This window comes from Rhopalosiphum padi, chromosome 4 (genome assembly GCF_020882245.1).
Source record: "Rhopalosiphum padi isolate XX-2018 chromosome 4, ASM2088224v1, whole genome shotgun sequence".
In the NCBI taxonomy this organism is placed as follows: Eukaryota; Metazoa; Arthropoda; class Insecta; order Hemiptera; family Aphididae; genus Rhopalosiphum; species Rhopalosiphum padi.
The window spans coordinates 12939683-12955720 of NC_083600.1; the positions used below are offsets into that span (position 1 = coordinate 12939683).

The 16038-nt window shown below is 25.0% G+C and overlaps 1 protein-coding gene across 1 annotated transcript; it reads right to left on the reverse strand.

Moving 5' to 3' along the window:
- Positions 1-1323: 1323 nt before the first annotated feature.
- On the reverse strand, positions 1324-15762 carry LOC132928555 (structural maintenance of chromosomes protein 4). The gene is made up of 22 exons (XM_060993326.1): positions 15377-15762; positions 15033-15309; positions 12844-13035; positions 12603-12785; positions 12421-12525; positions 12061-12248; positions 11828-11968; positions 11218-11368; positions 9490-9711; positions 9252-9373; positions 7400-7640; positions 7134-7336; positions 6859-7046; positions 6544-6800; positions 6348-6474; positions 4904-5093; positions 4294-4438; positions 3283-3456; positions 2762-3130; positions 2422-2654; positions 2163-2346; positions 1324-1776 (listed from the first exon to the last, which is right to left on the reverse strand). The coding sequence occupies exons 2-22, from the start codon at positions 15303-15305 to the stop codon at positions 1594-1596; spliced, it is 4071 nt and encodes a 1356-aa protein (XP_060849309.1). The 5' UTR covers positions 15306-15309; positions 15377-15762; the 3' UTR covers positions 1324-1593.
- Positions 15763-16038: the final 276 nt, after the last annotated feature.

Sequence of the window (16038 nt, forward strand, 5' to 3'; positions counted from 1 at the left end):
TCCCGAAGCAACCTTTTAATTTTATCGTAATTTGCACTTTTGTTTCTTATTAATTAAAAAATAAGTTGCGCACATATGGTAATATTAATGTATAATAGATATTATATAGTTATCATTGTCAAGTTACATATACAATCCTAATTTTTATAAATACCTTGTTAATAACTGTTAATTCCTTATGTGAAAAATACTCATTTTTGAACATTTTCCAAACTCAGCAATTACTTATTCCATTAACTTTGTATAGTATTTGCAAAACTTTCATCGATCGATTCACTAATCCTTTGTTTTGTAGTTACCTAATTAATGGTTTAGTAGGTCGTATTACTCGTATTATTATTGTAACTTCTAAGTATGTATAATCATTGATTATATAATGTAATTAGACACACGTATTATTATACAAAATAATAACTTATAGATTAATTATTAATAAGTGCAATTTTACCAAGGTTAATAAATTATAATAAGTAATAATTTTACTTGAAAAATAATCATTTCTTAAATTTAATACGTCGATATATTACATAATTATACACTTTAAAATTTTAAACAGAATATTGTAATACCATCGATAAATATAAATAAATAACCGACCTAGAGCTATATTAAAACGTCACAATCTAATCATCTAAATATCAGGATAAGAAAATTTTTGCATTTCTCAATGATGAAGAAAAACCTACTTTAATATCAATAACACTGATAGCGCAATTACAGAGTTAACAAAAATGGAAAAATAGAATATCAGGAAACTGCCCGAGAGGAACAAATATGATACTGATATAAAAAGAAAAGACTAGATTGATTCAGTCAGATCTTATTTCGTGTAATCCCAGTGAATAGTGTTTTTCTGCTGTTGTTTTTTTTATTTTTTTTATAATTAACAGAATATTGTTACAATAATTAAATATTACTTATTAGTTATTAACTATAAGGTATCCTTTAATATTATAATATTATGTGAAGTATATGTATATTTTTGACTACTTGATAATACGTCTTTATAGTTTTTATACACAATCTAAAAACAATGAAATGTTATTCATTCTGCAAGAATCTTAAGATAAATGTATACAGTAATTATAATACTTGTATTTATAGTTATAAGTAAGAAGTTACTTACAGATAATTTTCTTAATGAGCTATGATCACTCGACACTCATCAAATAATAAATAAGGCAAGTAACAAAAATAATTAGTTGCAGATCTGTTGAAATATAGTCATAATTTATTAATATAGTTATAAAAATTTAAAAAAATGTATTAAAAACTTAAATAGTAATAATTTTAATAAATTAAAAAAAACATAAATAACATAAATTTAAATAAACTGTTGAGGATTTTTATTTTTATTTGGTACACATATACATATACATAGCCATTTAAAATAAAATTAATTAGTATATATTTTACTTTTATTATTATTTTGGGTACAATATAATTTATATGGTTTTCTAAATTACCAAAAAAGTAATACAAATTATAAGTTATAAAAAAATCTGAATGATACAATTACAATACAAGAAATAATTAAAAAAACAAATACATTTAATCATGTTTTCAGAAAAAACTACAGAAGTATTTTAAAAATTAATCTACTTTCTTAGTATACTTATACAAAGCACCCTTCAACATGTCTTGATACTTGTCTGTTGTAATTGATGAAGTAGCAGTACAGTCATTTGTCTTGTAAATACCAACTAATACATTAGCTTTTTCAAACATATTTGAACGTAATGAAATTATGATAAACTGAGAATTTTTTGTTCGTTCCTAAAAAAAAAAATTAGTGTTCTTTTTCATATATTTACTAAAAGCAAAATAAATTTGATTCATATGGAACAAATTCAAATAACCATATCATTTAAGTATGGTAATGGGTTCTGATAAATTGTATAAGTTATAAAGTTATAGTTCTTATTTCAATACTACAATAGTATTTGTTTGTTAAGTTAAACTTATTACATAGGTATAGCTAATATTCACAATTTACATATTTACTTTTGATTATTTAGCATATATTATATGACAAGCTAATGGATCTAAAACAGTTAAGAAATAAGCACATTCAACTTTGTAGATCTCAAAAAATTTAGTCAGATTGTATTTATATCATATTACACTAACTTTAAAAACAGTCGATTATTATATATAATTACCTTTATGTAATATGCAATTATTGATACATTTTTGAAATCTAATGCTGCGTCAATTTCATCCATAACATACAATGGTGATGGTTTATAGTAATGAAGAGCAAATACAAGAGCTAAAGATGACAAAGTTTTTTCACCACCGGATAGATTAGATATTACTTTCCATGTTTTCTTAGGTGGTCTTACACTAAGTATCAAATATTTATTAATATATGTATTTATATGATTTGGTCTACATCACAGAATTTATAATTATACAAACCTAAAGTTGATTCCTTCGCTAAACGGATCTAATGAATCAACAAGTTCAAGTTCAGCATCTCCACCAAGTGTTATCATCTGATACATTTCTTTCAATTTAATAGTGATTTTCCTAAATGAAGCCATGAACTCATCCCTTCTTCGTTGCCGTACTTTATTAATCATTTCAATATGATCATTATATAACTTTAACACTTCTGCCACTTCATTTGCTTTATCATTGTATTGCTGTGTCTGTTATACAAAACAATATATATATAAAAACATTACCATAATATATTCAATATTGAGAAGAAAGCCACACATTTATTTATATACAATTTTTTTTAAATTCAACACACCCTTTTTTTGAATTCTTCAAGTATTTTGAAATTTGGTTTATCAAGATCACGTATTTCTTCAAGAAGTGTGGCTCTGGTAATTTTGGCTTGTCCTGTTTCCATTTGAACTAATTGTTCTGAATTATACTGAGGCAATTCTTTAGTATCTAAGTCAGAATCATCTGCAACATCAATTTGCATCTTATCCGGATCATCTTGTTTTTGAGATGTTTCATTAATTTCATTAGTTTCATTGTTTTCTTTTTCATTATCCTCATCTGAAGTAGTTTTATCAAGACTCTTAGACCCAAGATTCTGATAAGATTCTATAACTGGATCTCGTTGAGCACAATCAATTTCTGGGATTTTATGTAATTTTAATTTTGATATCTAAAAATTCAACAAAATATAAATAAATTCATATTCAGTATTTTTAAACAATTTAAAAGGAACTAATAAATAAAATAGTAAATATCCAATTAACGAAAAAAGTATTAGCTCATCTCCCTTCATCCATACAATAAATTAAAAATATATTTTACCTTAGCATTTATGTCATTGAGTTGTTCCACACTTATTTTTATTTCAGATTTAATGCTGTCAAGATCATTCTTTAATTTAACGTTCTCCAAACGTAACTCATTTGTTCTAATTAGATTCTTATCATCTTCACTAGACATTTCCTTGATTTTTGTTTTTTGTTCTTCTATACTTGTCTAAACAAATATAATTATATACATATTATATATTAAATATTAATACAGAATGTCACTAAGTTATCGTTTTAAAATATTCCCATATAGGTACAATTAAATTTTAGTTGGTAAACAACAGTCACTACATGCGAATAACGAGTATTTTTTTAAGTTTACATAGGAACAGACACACTATGCCAATGGGAAATTGGGACTTGGGCAGAGAGCTATTCTTTATTATAATTTAAAATTTAAAGCATTCTTGCTTATAAAAGTAGAAAAAAATTAATTAAATAATATTGATGTTGATTATTCAATGTTAATGATTAATGATATAGTAAAAAATAAGCGATTAGAAAAAAAAAATGATTTACATTTTTTTTTTATTAAGTGCAAAATATGAGTTATTTTACTTAATAATACTAATTTTAAATCAACAAATTCTGTAAAACTTCAAAATTAGCATGCATTAAATTTATGCATGCATTTTGTTATAATGATAATTTAAGTGTTATTATTATACAAGATTTAATTATTACATACATAAAAAAAAAAAAACTTTAAAAGAAAATTATTTATGAATTATTCAATATTTAATTTATGATATAATAATTTAAATTATCAACCAAATGAATGAGTTCATTTGAAAAGAAAAAATGAATGGGAAGGATTTTGTTTTTAAATATCGAACTTGAATTAATTCAAATTTCAAGAAAACTTTCTAAACATTGATTTAATATATTGTGTGAAAACTGAAAAGTGAACTTTTTTTTTATTTTAAATAAAAATAAACTTTTAGTGCAGGTATAACAAAAGAATGTAACTGTACAACATCAATTATAATAAAAAAAAACTTACAGAAATTTCTATATTCTTATCATTCAATTCAGCAACTAGAATTTCATTTTTTTTTAACTCTTCTTTATAAGATTCCATATTTTTCTGACATTCAATAATATCCTCCTTCAAAGTTTCAATTTGACTTTCTGATTTTTTTATTTGCCTGTAATAAATTTAAAACATATTAATGAAATAATTATTTATTAATTCCTACTTTTATTTTTAAAAATCAAACTAGTAAAAACTCAGTAATTCAACAAAATTAAGATTAGATTAAATTAAATTAATATATTCTATATGTTATAATCTCAACATCTTATAATTATAAAAACAATTATTAATAATCCCTTTCAAATATAATTATAAATAAAATAAACTTAGCTAAACTATAGCTAATGGCCTATGCTGCCAAAGCTATAACGTACAATAAAAAAAAAAAATAAATTAACAGTTACCTAATAACATAAAGTATATGTCTATAACTAATGAGGTATAATTTTTCACGAGTGAATTGATCTCAAAACTAATATTATAAATTTTATCATTTTCTAAAATGCTAAAATAACTTAAATAACACTTAGAATTATTTTAAAATAGTTAATTTATGTATTTAAAACAAATTACTCACCTTTGGGCACCCTGGATATCAATATCAACTTGATTTATCTGATGACGGGTATTTTCTAACTTTTTAGTCGCTTCATCCAACAAACGTTTAGCTTCCTTTGGCTGTCCTTCAGTGATTTCTTCAATTTGTTTCTTCAAATTATCCATTTTAGACTTGATTTTTTCATACTCTACTTTTGATTCTTGTAATTCTATAATAAATAAAGAACTTTAAAGTCAATTAAATAGTGTCCCTGTTGATTGTAATCAATTTATCAATATTTATATTATATAAATATATATATTAATAGTTGTACCTGATGGTTGTGTTAATAAAACAATTTTTAACTTTTTCTAGGGACAAAATTGAATAATTATTGGGTGTATATTATTATATCTAGTAATAATAATAATAATTTTAAATCAAGGAAATAAATTTCAGTAACATTGAAAAAATTAGACAGTATATTATAGGTATATATATATAATAAACTATGAATAGGTATTTATATATTCTAAATATATGTAATATTGTACAATTTATTCATACTTGATTTTAAAACACGTCATGATCTCATTATCTCATATTATTTTATTATATTTTTTTAAATTTCACTCTAAATTTTGGTTATTTTTAATATAAATTATACATATTAATCAAGTGACCAAACTTATTCATTAAATAAAAATAATCTTTACTCAAAATATTTTTAAAATGTCACTTTTAAACCAGATAAATATGATGAAAGAGTGTTAAACGATTATCACTCATTTATAAAAATAATATGTCTATAATAATTTGTTTACGTTCGTTTTAATTTATTATAAAATAACATTTTCACTACTTTTATCAGCATTGTTTTTAATTTTATATTACAAAACAGAATATTTTTCAAAGTATTTTGATGTATTAAAATTGGATTTTGAATAATATTCAAGCACAAGGTACCCGCAAAATTTTTCTCCACTACATAGTCCGCTTCACGAAAACTGGCGGCTGACTGCCACATACCAAGCGGAATATTTGTTGAAATGGTAATCAAATAAAACATAACGCAAATAGTTACGTGCAGCGCCACTGCCAGTTTTCATGAAGCAGACTTTAGTCAAAACTTAAAATACACAGCATCATACACACAACTAATTACTTATTATTTATTAGAAAAAAATATTATTTTCATACATCAAAATACTCGGAAAAATATTATAATATATTTACGTATAATTTAAATTTGAGTATGAGTGTTATTTTAAAAACTAAAAGACTAGAAATACCTATGATATAACATAAAAATATTATATATTTTAAATAATGTTTTTTATAATGACTTTAAATTATGTAAAACCAAATTTCTAAAAACTAGTACTTTTAGAGAAATGAGTATTTACATGACAAGGATTGCTAAATAAACAAAAAATAAAGTTTTAAAAAATTCCATTACAATAATTATTGTATTAGTTCTTACCATTTTCTGCTTCTTGGATTTCTGATTTCTTTTTAGCAACAGCTATTGGATCTGTTTTTTTTTTTATAATTGTTAACTTTTGAGTTTCAATCATGGTCTTTAGTTGATTTTCTTTTTCTTTCCATGCCTAAAATATAAATATATATTTTAACTACTATAATTTTAACATTATTTAAAATTTAAGATTTATACTTGCATTTATGCGTGATGAACACTCTTTAACAATCATATTCAGATCTTCGATTAGTCTAAGATTTTGATCTATGTTAGCTTGGAAATCGAAAATATTAGATTGGGTTTCTCTCAATTTAATTTCCAAATCTTTAGCAATTTTGTCTAGCTTTTCTACTTCATTTTGACTCACTACAGATGAGTTGCCAGTAACATATTTTGACCTTATTTCTTGAGGCCCAATCTTTCCTTTAATAGGCCTTCCACCACCAGACATGATACCTATAGAAAAATAAATTATTTTATTCAATTTTAATAAGATCAAAAAAATGGGTCATACCTGATTGATCAATTAAATCTCCTTTATACGTAACAACTCTATAACGAGTTTTAGTACCAAATGCTATTCTTCTTGCTTGCTCTAAATCTTCAGCCAGTAATGTATCATACAAACCAGAATAAAATGTAAGCCTGAAACGTTGATCCAATATTTGAATAAAATCAAAAACTCTTTTGGCATTTTCAGGACTAAAAATAACAAGACATAACAATTATTATTAGTGTCATTTAATGGTAAGTTAGGACATAAAATTATATACAAATATATTAACTAACTAGTTATTATTTGCGTCTGCATGGGGTTTCAATTTTAGAACTTGGGGCATGATTGAAAATGTCAGTCGACCAATATTATTTGTCCTCAATTTTTGAATACATGCGTGTGCTGCATCTGATGTTTCAACAACAATTTGATCTGTAGAACCACAAGCTGTACACGCAGGAATATCATATTTGCCTTCTACTTGCCCATAATCGCCCTATAATAACAATTTTAATTTGCATTTGATTTATTTTAAGTTGAGTGACTAAAAATTACTTACACATCTACCAAGAAGACCCTTGATTTCTCCTTTATCTTTTAAACTTAGGATGTATTGAATAGGTCGACTTCGTTCAGTTGTTTCAGCATAAGCTGTACGTTTTTCAGTTAAGCTCTGACGTATATTTTGTAATTTAGTTTTCATCTGTATCTCATCTTCATTCAATTTTTTAATTTTGGTTTCTAGATCTTTAATTATATCTTTACTTTTATGTATATCTGCTTCTGCTTTTTCTTTTTTTCTAAAAATATAAATTAATTTTTGTTATTAATATTTATTAAACTATTACTACCACAAATTACCATCGAATAAAATATACAAAGAAAACTCAATTCATGATTTAACCAATTTTGGTAATAGCTTACTCTAAAGAAAATCCAAAATTATAAGTAGAGCGCGGATATTTTTTTCCTTTTAATATTTTTGGATTTTTGTCAGTTATCTCCACGAATCATCATTGAAGCGAAAATTTAAAAAAATGTATAAAATAATATTTTATCAAGTAGAAAAATTAAAACTAAATTTCATAGTCATTAAATAATAATTTATATATATATATATTTAGTTATAAGATAAATAATCAATTAAACAAGCTTTCCAACAAAAATGAAGGTCTGAAAATTCTATGAAAAATTAATTCAGTAGGCGAAAACGTTCAGCTTGAAGATCTTTATCAAGACCCGACAATACTAAGTCGCTTCAAATATGCCCCAATAACTTCGGTTGACGTCGAACATTCGTTCTCAGTCTTTAAAAATATATTAACTGAAAAACAACACAGCTTCACAGAAGAAAAACTTGAAATGCATATGATTATTCATTTTAATAATAAATAAAATTTTAAAAATAAATTAAGTTCAGAAAATGTCCTAAATTTTTTTTTATTAAGTATTCAAGTAATTAGTTATTATAAGTTCTATTGTAATTTTTAAAAAAATAAAAAATTCTTGAACATTTTTTACATATTTTCATAATTTTTACTGCATATTATATGGCATATTTCAATACTTTTAAATGCATAATATCCATGCTCTAATTATAAGCAAACAATCAATAAGATAATGTTGACCTTTGTCAGACATGATCAGTGTCATCGAGCAATAGTAGACAGAAGAACTATAATTAACCATCTTCAACACTCATCATTGTCGAAAATAATAATAATAATAAACATGAATACTGAGAGTGCAAAATGAAATGGAAGTTATATTGTACTATTGTTTAAAAATAAGATAAAATACAATGTCTGTACCAATATATTTTAATTATTAATTATTAAGAGAATTAACTATTCATATATTATAATATTAAACTAATTTACTAAATACAATATTATGAACAGTTTTTATTAACCGTTTTCTCAATAAACTAATAGGATTGAAATTGTGACAATCGAAATTCTACTTTAGTCTGTCCAAAATAAGAACGCACCACTTTGGCGCATCCAAATGAATTGCGGAACGACATCTGGACCCCCTAGCTAAGTAATACTGCTTTGTGATTGGTTGCCCATTTGTTAGCTGTCAGCAACAGATGATCGCTGCCACCGATTCTACAGGAAAATTAATTAATAACGTGTTAATGTGTATTACTTATAAAATGTAGTAACAATACAGTTCACATTGTATAAACAAGGTGGCCAGCCACCGCCGGTTTCAAGGGTGGCAGCAATGCCTGAGGTGGGGATACATGCGCGAGTTTCGACTGGTTTTCGACCGTCGCCCGGTGTGTTCTTATTTTGAACAGACTATATAATTGACTATAACAAAAGTGATTTATACTATCATGTACATATGTATGATAGAATGAGTTGCCATTATGAGACAAACGTGGACCAAATTTTGGGTATTACCTCATATTTTCTTGGAATTTTTCCACTCCTCCAGTCATTTGTTCTTCCAAATTAGTTAATTTTTCCTTTTCAGATTTCTCAGTATCTATAAGAACTTCAAACTCAGTTTTTAAGGTTTGAAACTAAATAAAAAGTTCAGTTAGTATAAGAATCAACATTGATTTAATGATATACTATTTATAAATATACCTACTACATCAACACAATAAACTACAATAATTAAAGCTGTAAAACTTACTTGATTTTGTTTACTACCAACAAGTTTCTGCAATTTTAATTCTTCAGGAGCTAACAAGTCTTTTTCATCTCTAAATTTTTTTGATTTTTCAAAGCCACTAGAATTTATTTTTGTATAATTTGCTTCCAGTTCTATGCATTTCTCTTCCAAAGTTGGTAATTCAGATTTCAATTTTTTGAGTTCAGCCTCTTTAATTTTTGGTACACCTTCAGCTTTAGTTATCTAACCAAAAATATTTATAAACACATATTAATTTATTTATTATAAAAAAAATTAATCAAAATCTAGGATAGCTAATTGATTATAATGTACAAGAAGATGAAATATAACACCACTAATTATACTAAATAAACCACTAACTATTGTTTATTAATACTTAATATGCGTGACAAAGATACATAATTGTGTTTAATGACTGATTAAATGCAATTGAGTTATTAGTTTTAATTGCTAATATGAAATTAAAAATAGTCTTGTAATAAAGGTATATCTTCATAATAACATTGATAGGTGATGCACATATATGTAGGCCAACCATAAAAACAAACATAAAAATAGTTTTGTTTAGAAAAAATAACCAAGAGAAGTGCACATGAATTTATATTTTATTGTATAAGTCATGAGAATTATTGAACTATAAGTAGGGCCCAGAACTTGATGCATTTACATATTTTTTTCTAATGCTCGTCTTTAAAAAAACTTTGGTTTGTGAAGTATAGAATTTAATGGTACAATATTTATTCTGTATTTTTTGGGAATTTTATGCTTTACTACGGTCATTTTTTAATATTTTTGATGCATTTTATTCATTTTTTCTTGTTGAAAGTTACTTGTTTGTGGTCATGATCTACGATTCTTTAATAAACTGCAGATACTATTTTAGGCCTGGTGCACACGTGTGTTAAAATTTAATTAATAATAATTACAATTTATGATAAATTAATTGTATTAAACGTACATTTCGTAAAACATACATTTTTAAAAATATTAAGTCATTTTAACAGTTTTTAAAGATTTATAGGTCATCAAGTTCTGGGTCCTAATTATGTATAAGCAAGTCAAGGAAAACAAAGAGAATATTTAATAAATAGTTACTATTATAATTTATAACAATTATAACATTAATTTTAATTTAAAATTATAAATCACAAAATAGAAGACTTATTAATGTGACCTAAATCTTAATAATTCTTATAATAATAAGATATAAATGACTTAAATAAGAGATTAACAAACTAAATGAAGAACTTAGATGTAAGAAGTACTTCAGTTAATGAAAAAAGTGGTTTTTAGACTAATATTTCAAATACCACTGCTGTATGGATTTGGTTTGATGGATTATTATTGGTTAATAAATTTACTAGATTTTAATAGAGGCGATTTATAATATACACAAAATTGTAAGTGTGACAGTAAAAATTATAAGTAAGATACACTATATTTTTAAACAGATTATGTAAATTAACATCATAATTGAAAATATAAAGAATTAAAACCACCTCTTAGTGACCAACAACCTAGTGGACACTGTTAATCAATCAAAATCAGTCTTGAAAATTAAAAGCCATCAAAATGTACAGGTAAATGTTGGGTTTAGGTGACTAAAAACTACTATTATTAAATTTTTCAATAAACAAGTAAACAAGTAAATCAGTAATCATAACATATTTACATTAAATATAAAATCTATGTATACTTAAGTAAAACAATTAAAGGTTGAATTTTAACCTTTTTCTGTTCCTGTGTTATGGAATTTTCATATTTGGTTATCTGCGCTTGAGTCTGATTATATTCATCATTCAATTGACTTTTTTTACGCAAACATTTCTTATGTTTTTCTTCATTTTTTTTTAATATTAAGTGATCAGATTTCAACTTTCTAAAAATTAATAAATAAAATTTTAATATTATATTCTTAGTATGTTTATTATTTTCTTAAATGCTTAAATTTTCGTTTTTATTTTGTTAAGATATTATTATTATTATCTATACATTTTAAATTAATAAAATAAAATTATTAAATATTACTTTATAAAATTTAGGTATATCCACTATAAAATGATTAGAGCTAAATAATAGAATAATTGTTAATATTACTCAAACGTTGTAATCTTTCTCCTGATTTTCATTAAGATAATGATGACCCCAACCCAATTTTTAAATCAATGCTTAAAAAAAGTGGACAGTAGAGAGATTATATTACTTTATTTATGACACTGCCACTCTCTCTTAAGCTTGGTACTTATATTGACGTGTTGTCGATAAAACTTATTCATTCTCTGCACCAATACAAAACTCTGGCATTATGCTCAATACTTTGAAGTAAAAATTAACTTACTCAGATAAATCTTGTATATTTTTTTCAAATTGCTTCTTATCCTTAGAAATAGTATTAATTTCTTTATCATTAGAATTTATTTCATCTTTTATCTTATTTTTGGTTTCAGTTTTGGATTCTATGGTTAATTCAATGTCAAACCTAGTAAACGGATAATATACATAATTATTTACACATTAAATATGATATAATAAATGGTAAACAAAAATTATTTATATTTAAAATATACAAACCTATCTTTTTGGTACACTTTATTACTTAACCGAGTGATTCGGTTGTCTAGTTTTAAATAATTAATCACAGCTTCTACTGGTTCTATAAGTTCTTCTCTTTCTTTGGCAACAAATTTTAAACGAGTTATTTTTTCATTTTTTTCCAATGATAACTCTTTTACTTTTTCTTCGAGTTTAGTAATGGGTTTCTAAATTCAAATATAATTAAATCATAGAAGTACAAAGATATAATATATTTTTTTAAAATTATTTGAGTTACTAATAAGCCTATTCCTATTATATAGGTACTTTATTGTATGAAGCATTTTTAATTATAATTATTGTCAATTAATATAACAAATATCAACAAAAAAAACCAACCTTGTATCTCACAGTGCCTATAACATCTTCTAAATATTCTAACATACCAGTTGAATGGTCATTTTCAGATTTAGGTTTCATCATGGCAATTTGTTCAACTTCGCCCTAGATCCATTAAAAAAACTATATTTATATTTTTCTTACATACAAAAAAACTTGATTAAATACTTAATATGATTTACCTGAAGAATAAGAAATCTATTATGAACTAAATCTATTCCATTTTTCTTTAAAATAATTGCTATATCCTTAAATTTTACACGTTTGTCATTTAATGTATAAAATGATGAATTGTCTTTAAATGCTGTACGAGTAATTTTTATTTCAGTACCTGGGATAGGAACAAATCCTGTTTGTGCTGTAATCTAAAACATCAAAAGTTAAAAAACAAAAAAAATGATTAATAATAAAAAAATCCATTACATCATCTTGAATATGTACAAAATGAACAGTGACAGAACATTGGCGAACATCTTTATGCTTGTCTGATTTGTGTAAAAGTACTGATACTTTTTTTGATCTAATTTTTGAAGATCGGTATCCAAACACAAAAAGTAAAGAATCAATAACATTACTCTTTCCACTACCATTAGCACCAACAATGCTTGTTAAACTCTGTAAAATAAAAAGATGCTTTGAAAATTGCAAATATATATTACATTAATATTTAATATACATTAAAGTATTAGAAAAAATTATAATTACATATTTATGAAGTTTAAATATTTACAACAAAAATTAATATATAAGATGGCTCTATTGACCAGTGTTCAATAAATAACTAAGTATCCTAATATTAAAAATAGTATTTGCATATACAAACTCGTAACTGCATTGGTATTAGTATTACTATATAAATATTTATTTATTAAAAGTTGATTTTTTTAACTATTTTAGGTAGATATATTAACATACATAGGTTTTTGTTGCACTAAAAATTATTTTTTCATAACAAATGTGGCTGATTTTACAAACAGCACTATATTTATAGTTAGCTCATAATTACAATTTAATTTATTTTTATATATTGGTGAAAAAATAAAGTAGAAATCACTTTAATTTTGATATAAATATAAACATCTTTTGATGCGCCCAGGGGTAAAATTGTCTGTAGTTTTGCTTTAATTTGGCTGCATATAAGACGGTAAGAGAGTTAACTATCCTCATTATTCTACTATCAAATTATCAGTGGCAAGTATATGTCCATCCCGTAAGTGTCTGCATTGTTTAATTGTATAGCATAAATGTATGTTTATTATAATCAGTATTTAAATTAATTAATTAAATTTCCCACAAATACTATTGTTTAATCAATACTTTTTTAAACTCATTATAATATACCATTTTATTGTCACCGGGATAATGGTCAATTAATTAACAGTAACAAATTATTATAATTATAATTGATGATCATATATTAAATCAGAGGTTCCTAACCTTGTTTGACTCACAGCACCCTGTCATTTTTTAAAAACTTGGAGGCATCCTATGCCCTAAAAATATATTTCAAATAATTTCACGGCACCCGGGTTGGGAATCTCTGTATTAAATAGATGGTTACAGTGACGGGATAGGGATTTCTGATCAACTTAGAAAAATTTAGGGGAAAATTAATGTTTGGAGGACCAATACTATATGATTTATATTCATTACTAAAATCTATTATAACTTTATTGATGGGTCAAACCCTGATTTATTAAATCGAACCTAACTTTATTTTTTCAATTCAAACTAAACCAAACCTTCACATATTCTACCAAACTAAACTTGAAATAATTTAAAATCTAACTTGAACTCAACATTATTGTAAACATGTTTTCATCGACAACACTGCCGGGTAATGGAATATTACCACGGGTTTACCCTAAATAGATTTTTTCAGCTACAATATGATAAAATCAAAAAATAACAGTATTATGAATGTTGGTACAAAGCCACTATTGGTATAGTTCAATTTTAGAATAATAAAAGATGCTTGATAGATCGGTTCGAATTTTTTGCATACCAATTTCAAATTTCAAACCGGACATTGGTTTGGTTTGAAATTTTAACAGTTTGATATAATAATATTCAAATTGTATTTCTTTATTAATTAAATTAATTTACCATTTTTTATTTTCATCATTAATATTTTATTTTATTAGTATAATATTTATGTCATGTTATAAAACTTTATTTGTTTTATATTCTACTAACATTGAAATATAACAACATTCAATCTTTGGGTTGTTATAACCTACAGTTAAATAAAATGATTACAATAGTTTATTTAAAATTGTAAATGTTTAAATTAGGTAATGGAATTATTCCAAGTTTACTAAAATAAATAAAATATTAAAAATATTGTATAGCTAGGATAATTATAAAGACAATACAAAGATATTATATTACTGTCTTCAAAATCCTTTACCTATTTTGTGTGTAGCTTGAATGTGACTGTACTATAAATGGAAAAAATAAATCCAACTATACATAATTGATTTTGAATGCTATTAATACTTCCTTAACAAAAGTTCACTTTTTTCAGGCATTGTATCATGCAAAGATTTTTTATAATCACTAATGCAACAACTCGAATACCTACATATTAAAGTATAAAATCATATTCTTACCTTATGAAATTTCCCAATAGTAACTTCTCCATAGTAACTTTTAAAGTTATTAGCAACAATTTCGGTAATAACCATGCGTGGCCCGGGATTTTCTTCAGCTGATGTAATTGGAGGTAACTCAACCGGTATGCGTATGCCATTGAATATTTCTGCATCCTCTATATCTGACAAGTCTTCATCATCAGAGAAGTCTCCAACTTTTTCTTGCCTGATCCTTTTATTTTTTCCAGGAGTGTCATGATTAACAGCTTTGTCCTTTCTTTTCACTGCCATTATGCTAAATAAATTTCATGGAAATAATTTATATTACTAATATGCGTGACTTATATTAACTCAATAATTACTCTTTTATAATGTCCAAATGTAATCACACGAAAAAGGCACTAATGCCAAACAGCACCATCCATGGATTATGCCGATTATGAAAAGTATGTAACACTCAATAACTTAACTGCGAACAGTTATTATCTTGAAATTTGTAAGATGGTTACATCTTCTTTTTCCTATGGCTAAATCTAATACCTAGGATACGTTCCATAGAAAACAGATACGCAACACTAGTGAATGATGATAGTATGATACATCCAAATACTAGATTGTACACGATCTCAGCAACAGTCAAATTCTGCAGTTCGTGAGAATAAAAATAACAAATACAAAAAATGAAAAATGGCGCAAATGCGCAATGAAGTATGGACGAACTGTGGGCCGATTGGCGGTTATTTTGTTATCGCATTCTCATATTCTGACTCTTTTCATCATTCAATAATTGGAAACTGTGACAGTGTGGCACTGTGGCCTACGGAATATTGTCTGGTGCAGCAGTTACAGGTCTGGCACTCTGACAAATAAAAAGTTAAAACAGTGGAACAAAATAATAATTTCTAACAGTGTGACCAATATGAGTGAAGAGAAATTTATTGAACTTATAACGGATTCCTGTATCACATTAGTTAGTTGACGTGCGCTTTTTACGTAATACGTTTATCTTTATCACAAACCAAGA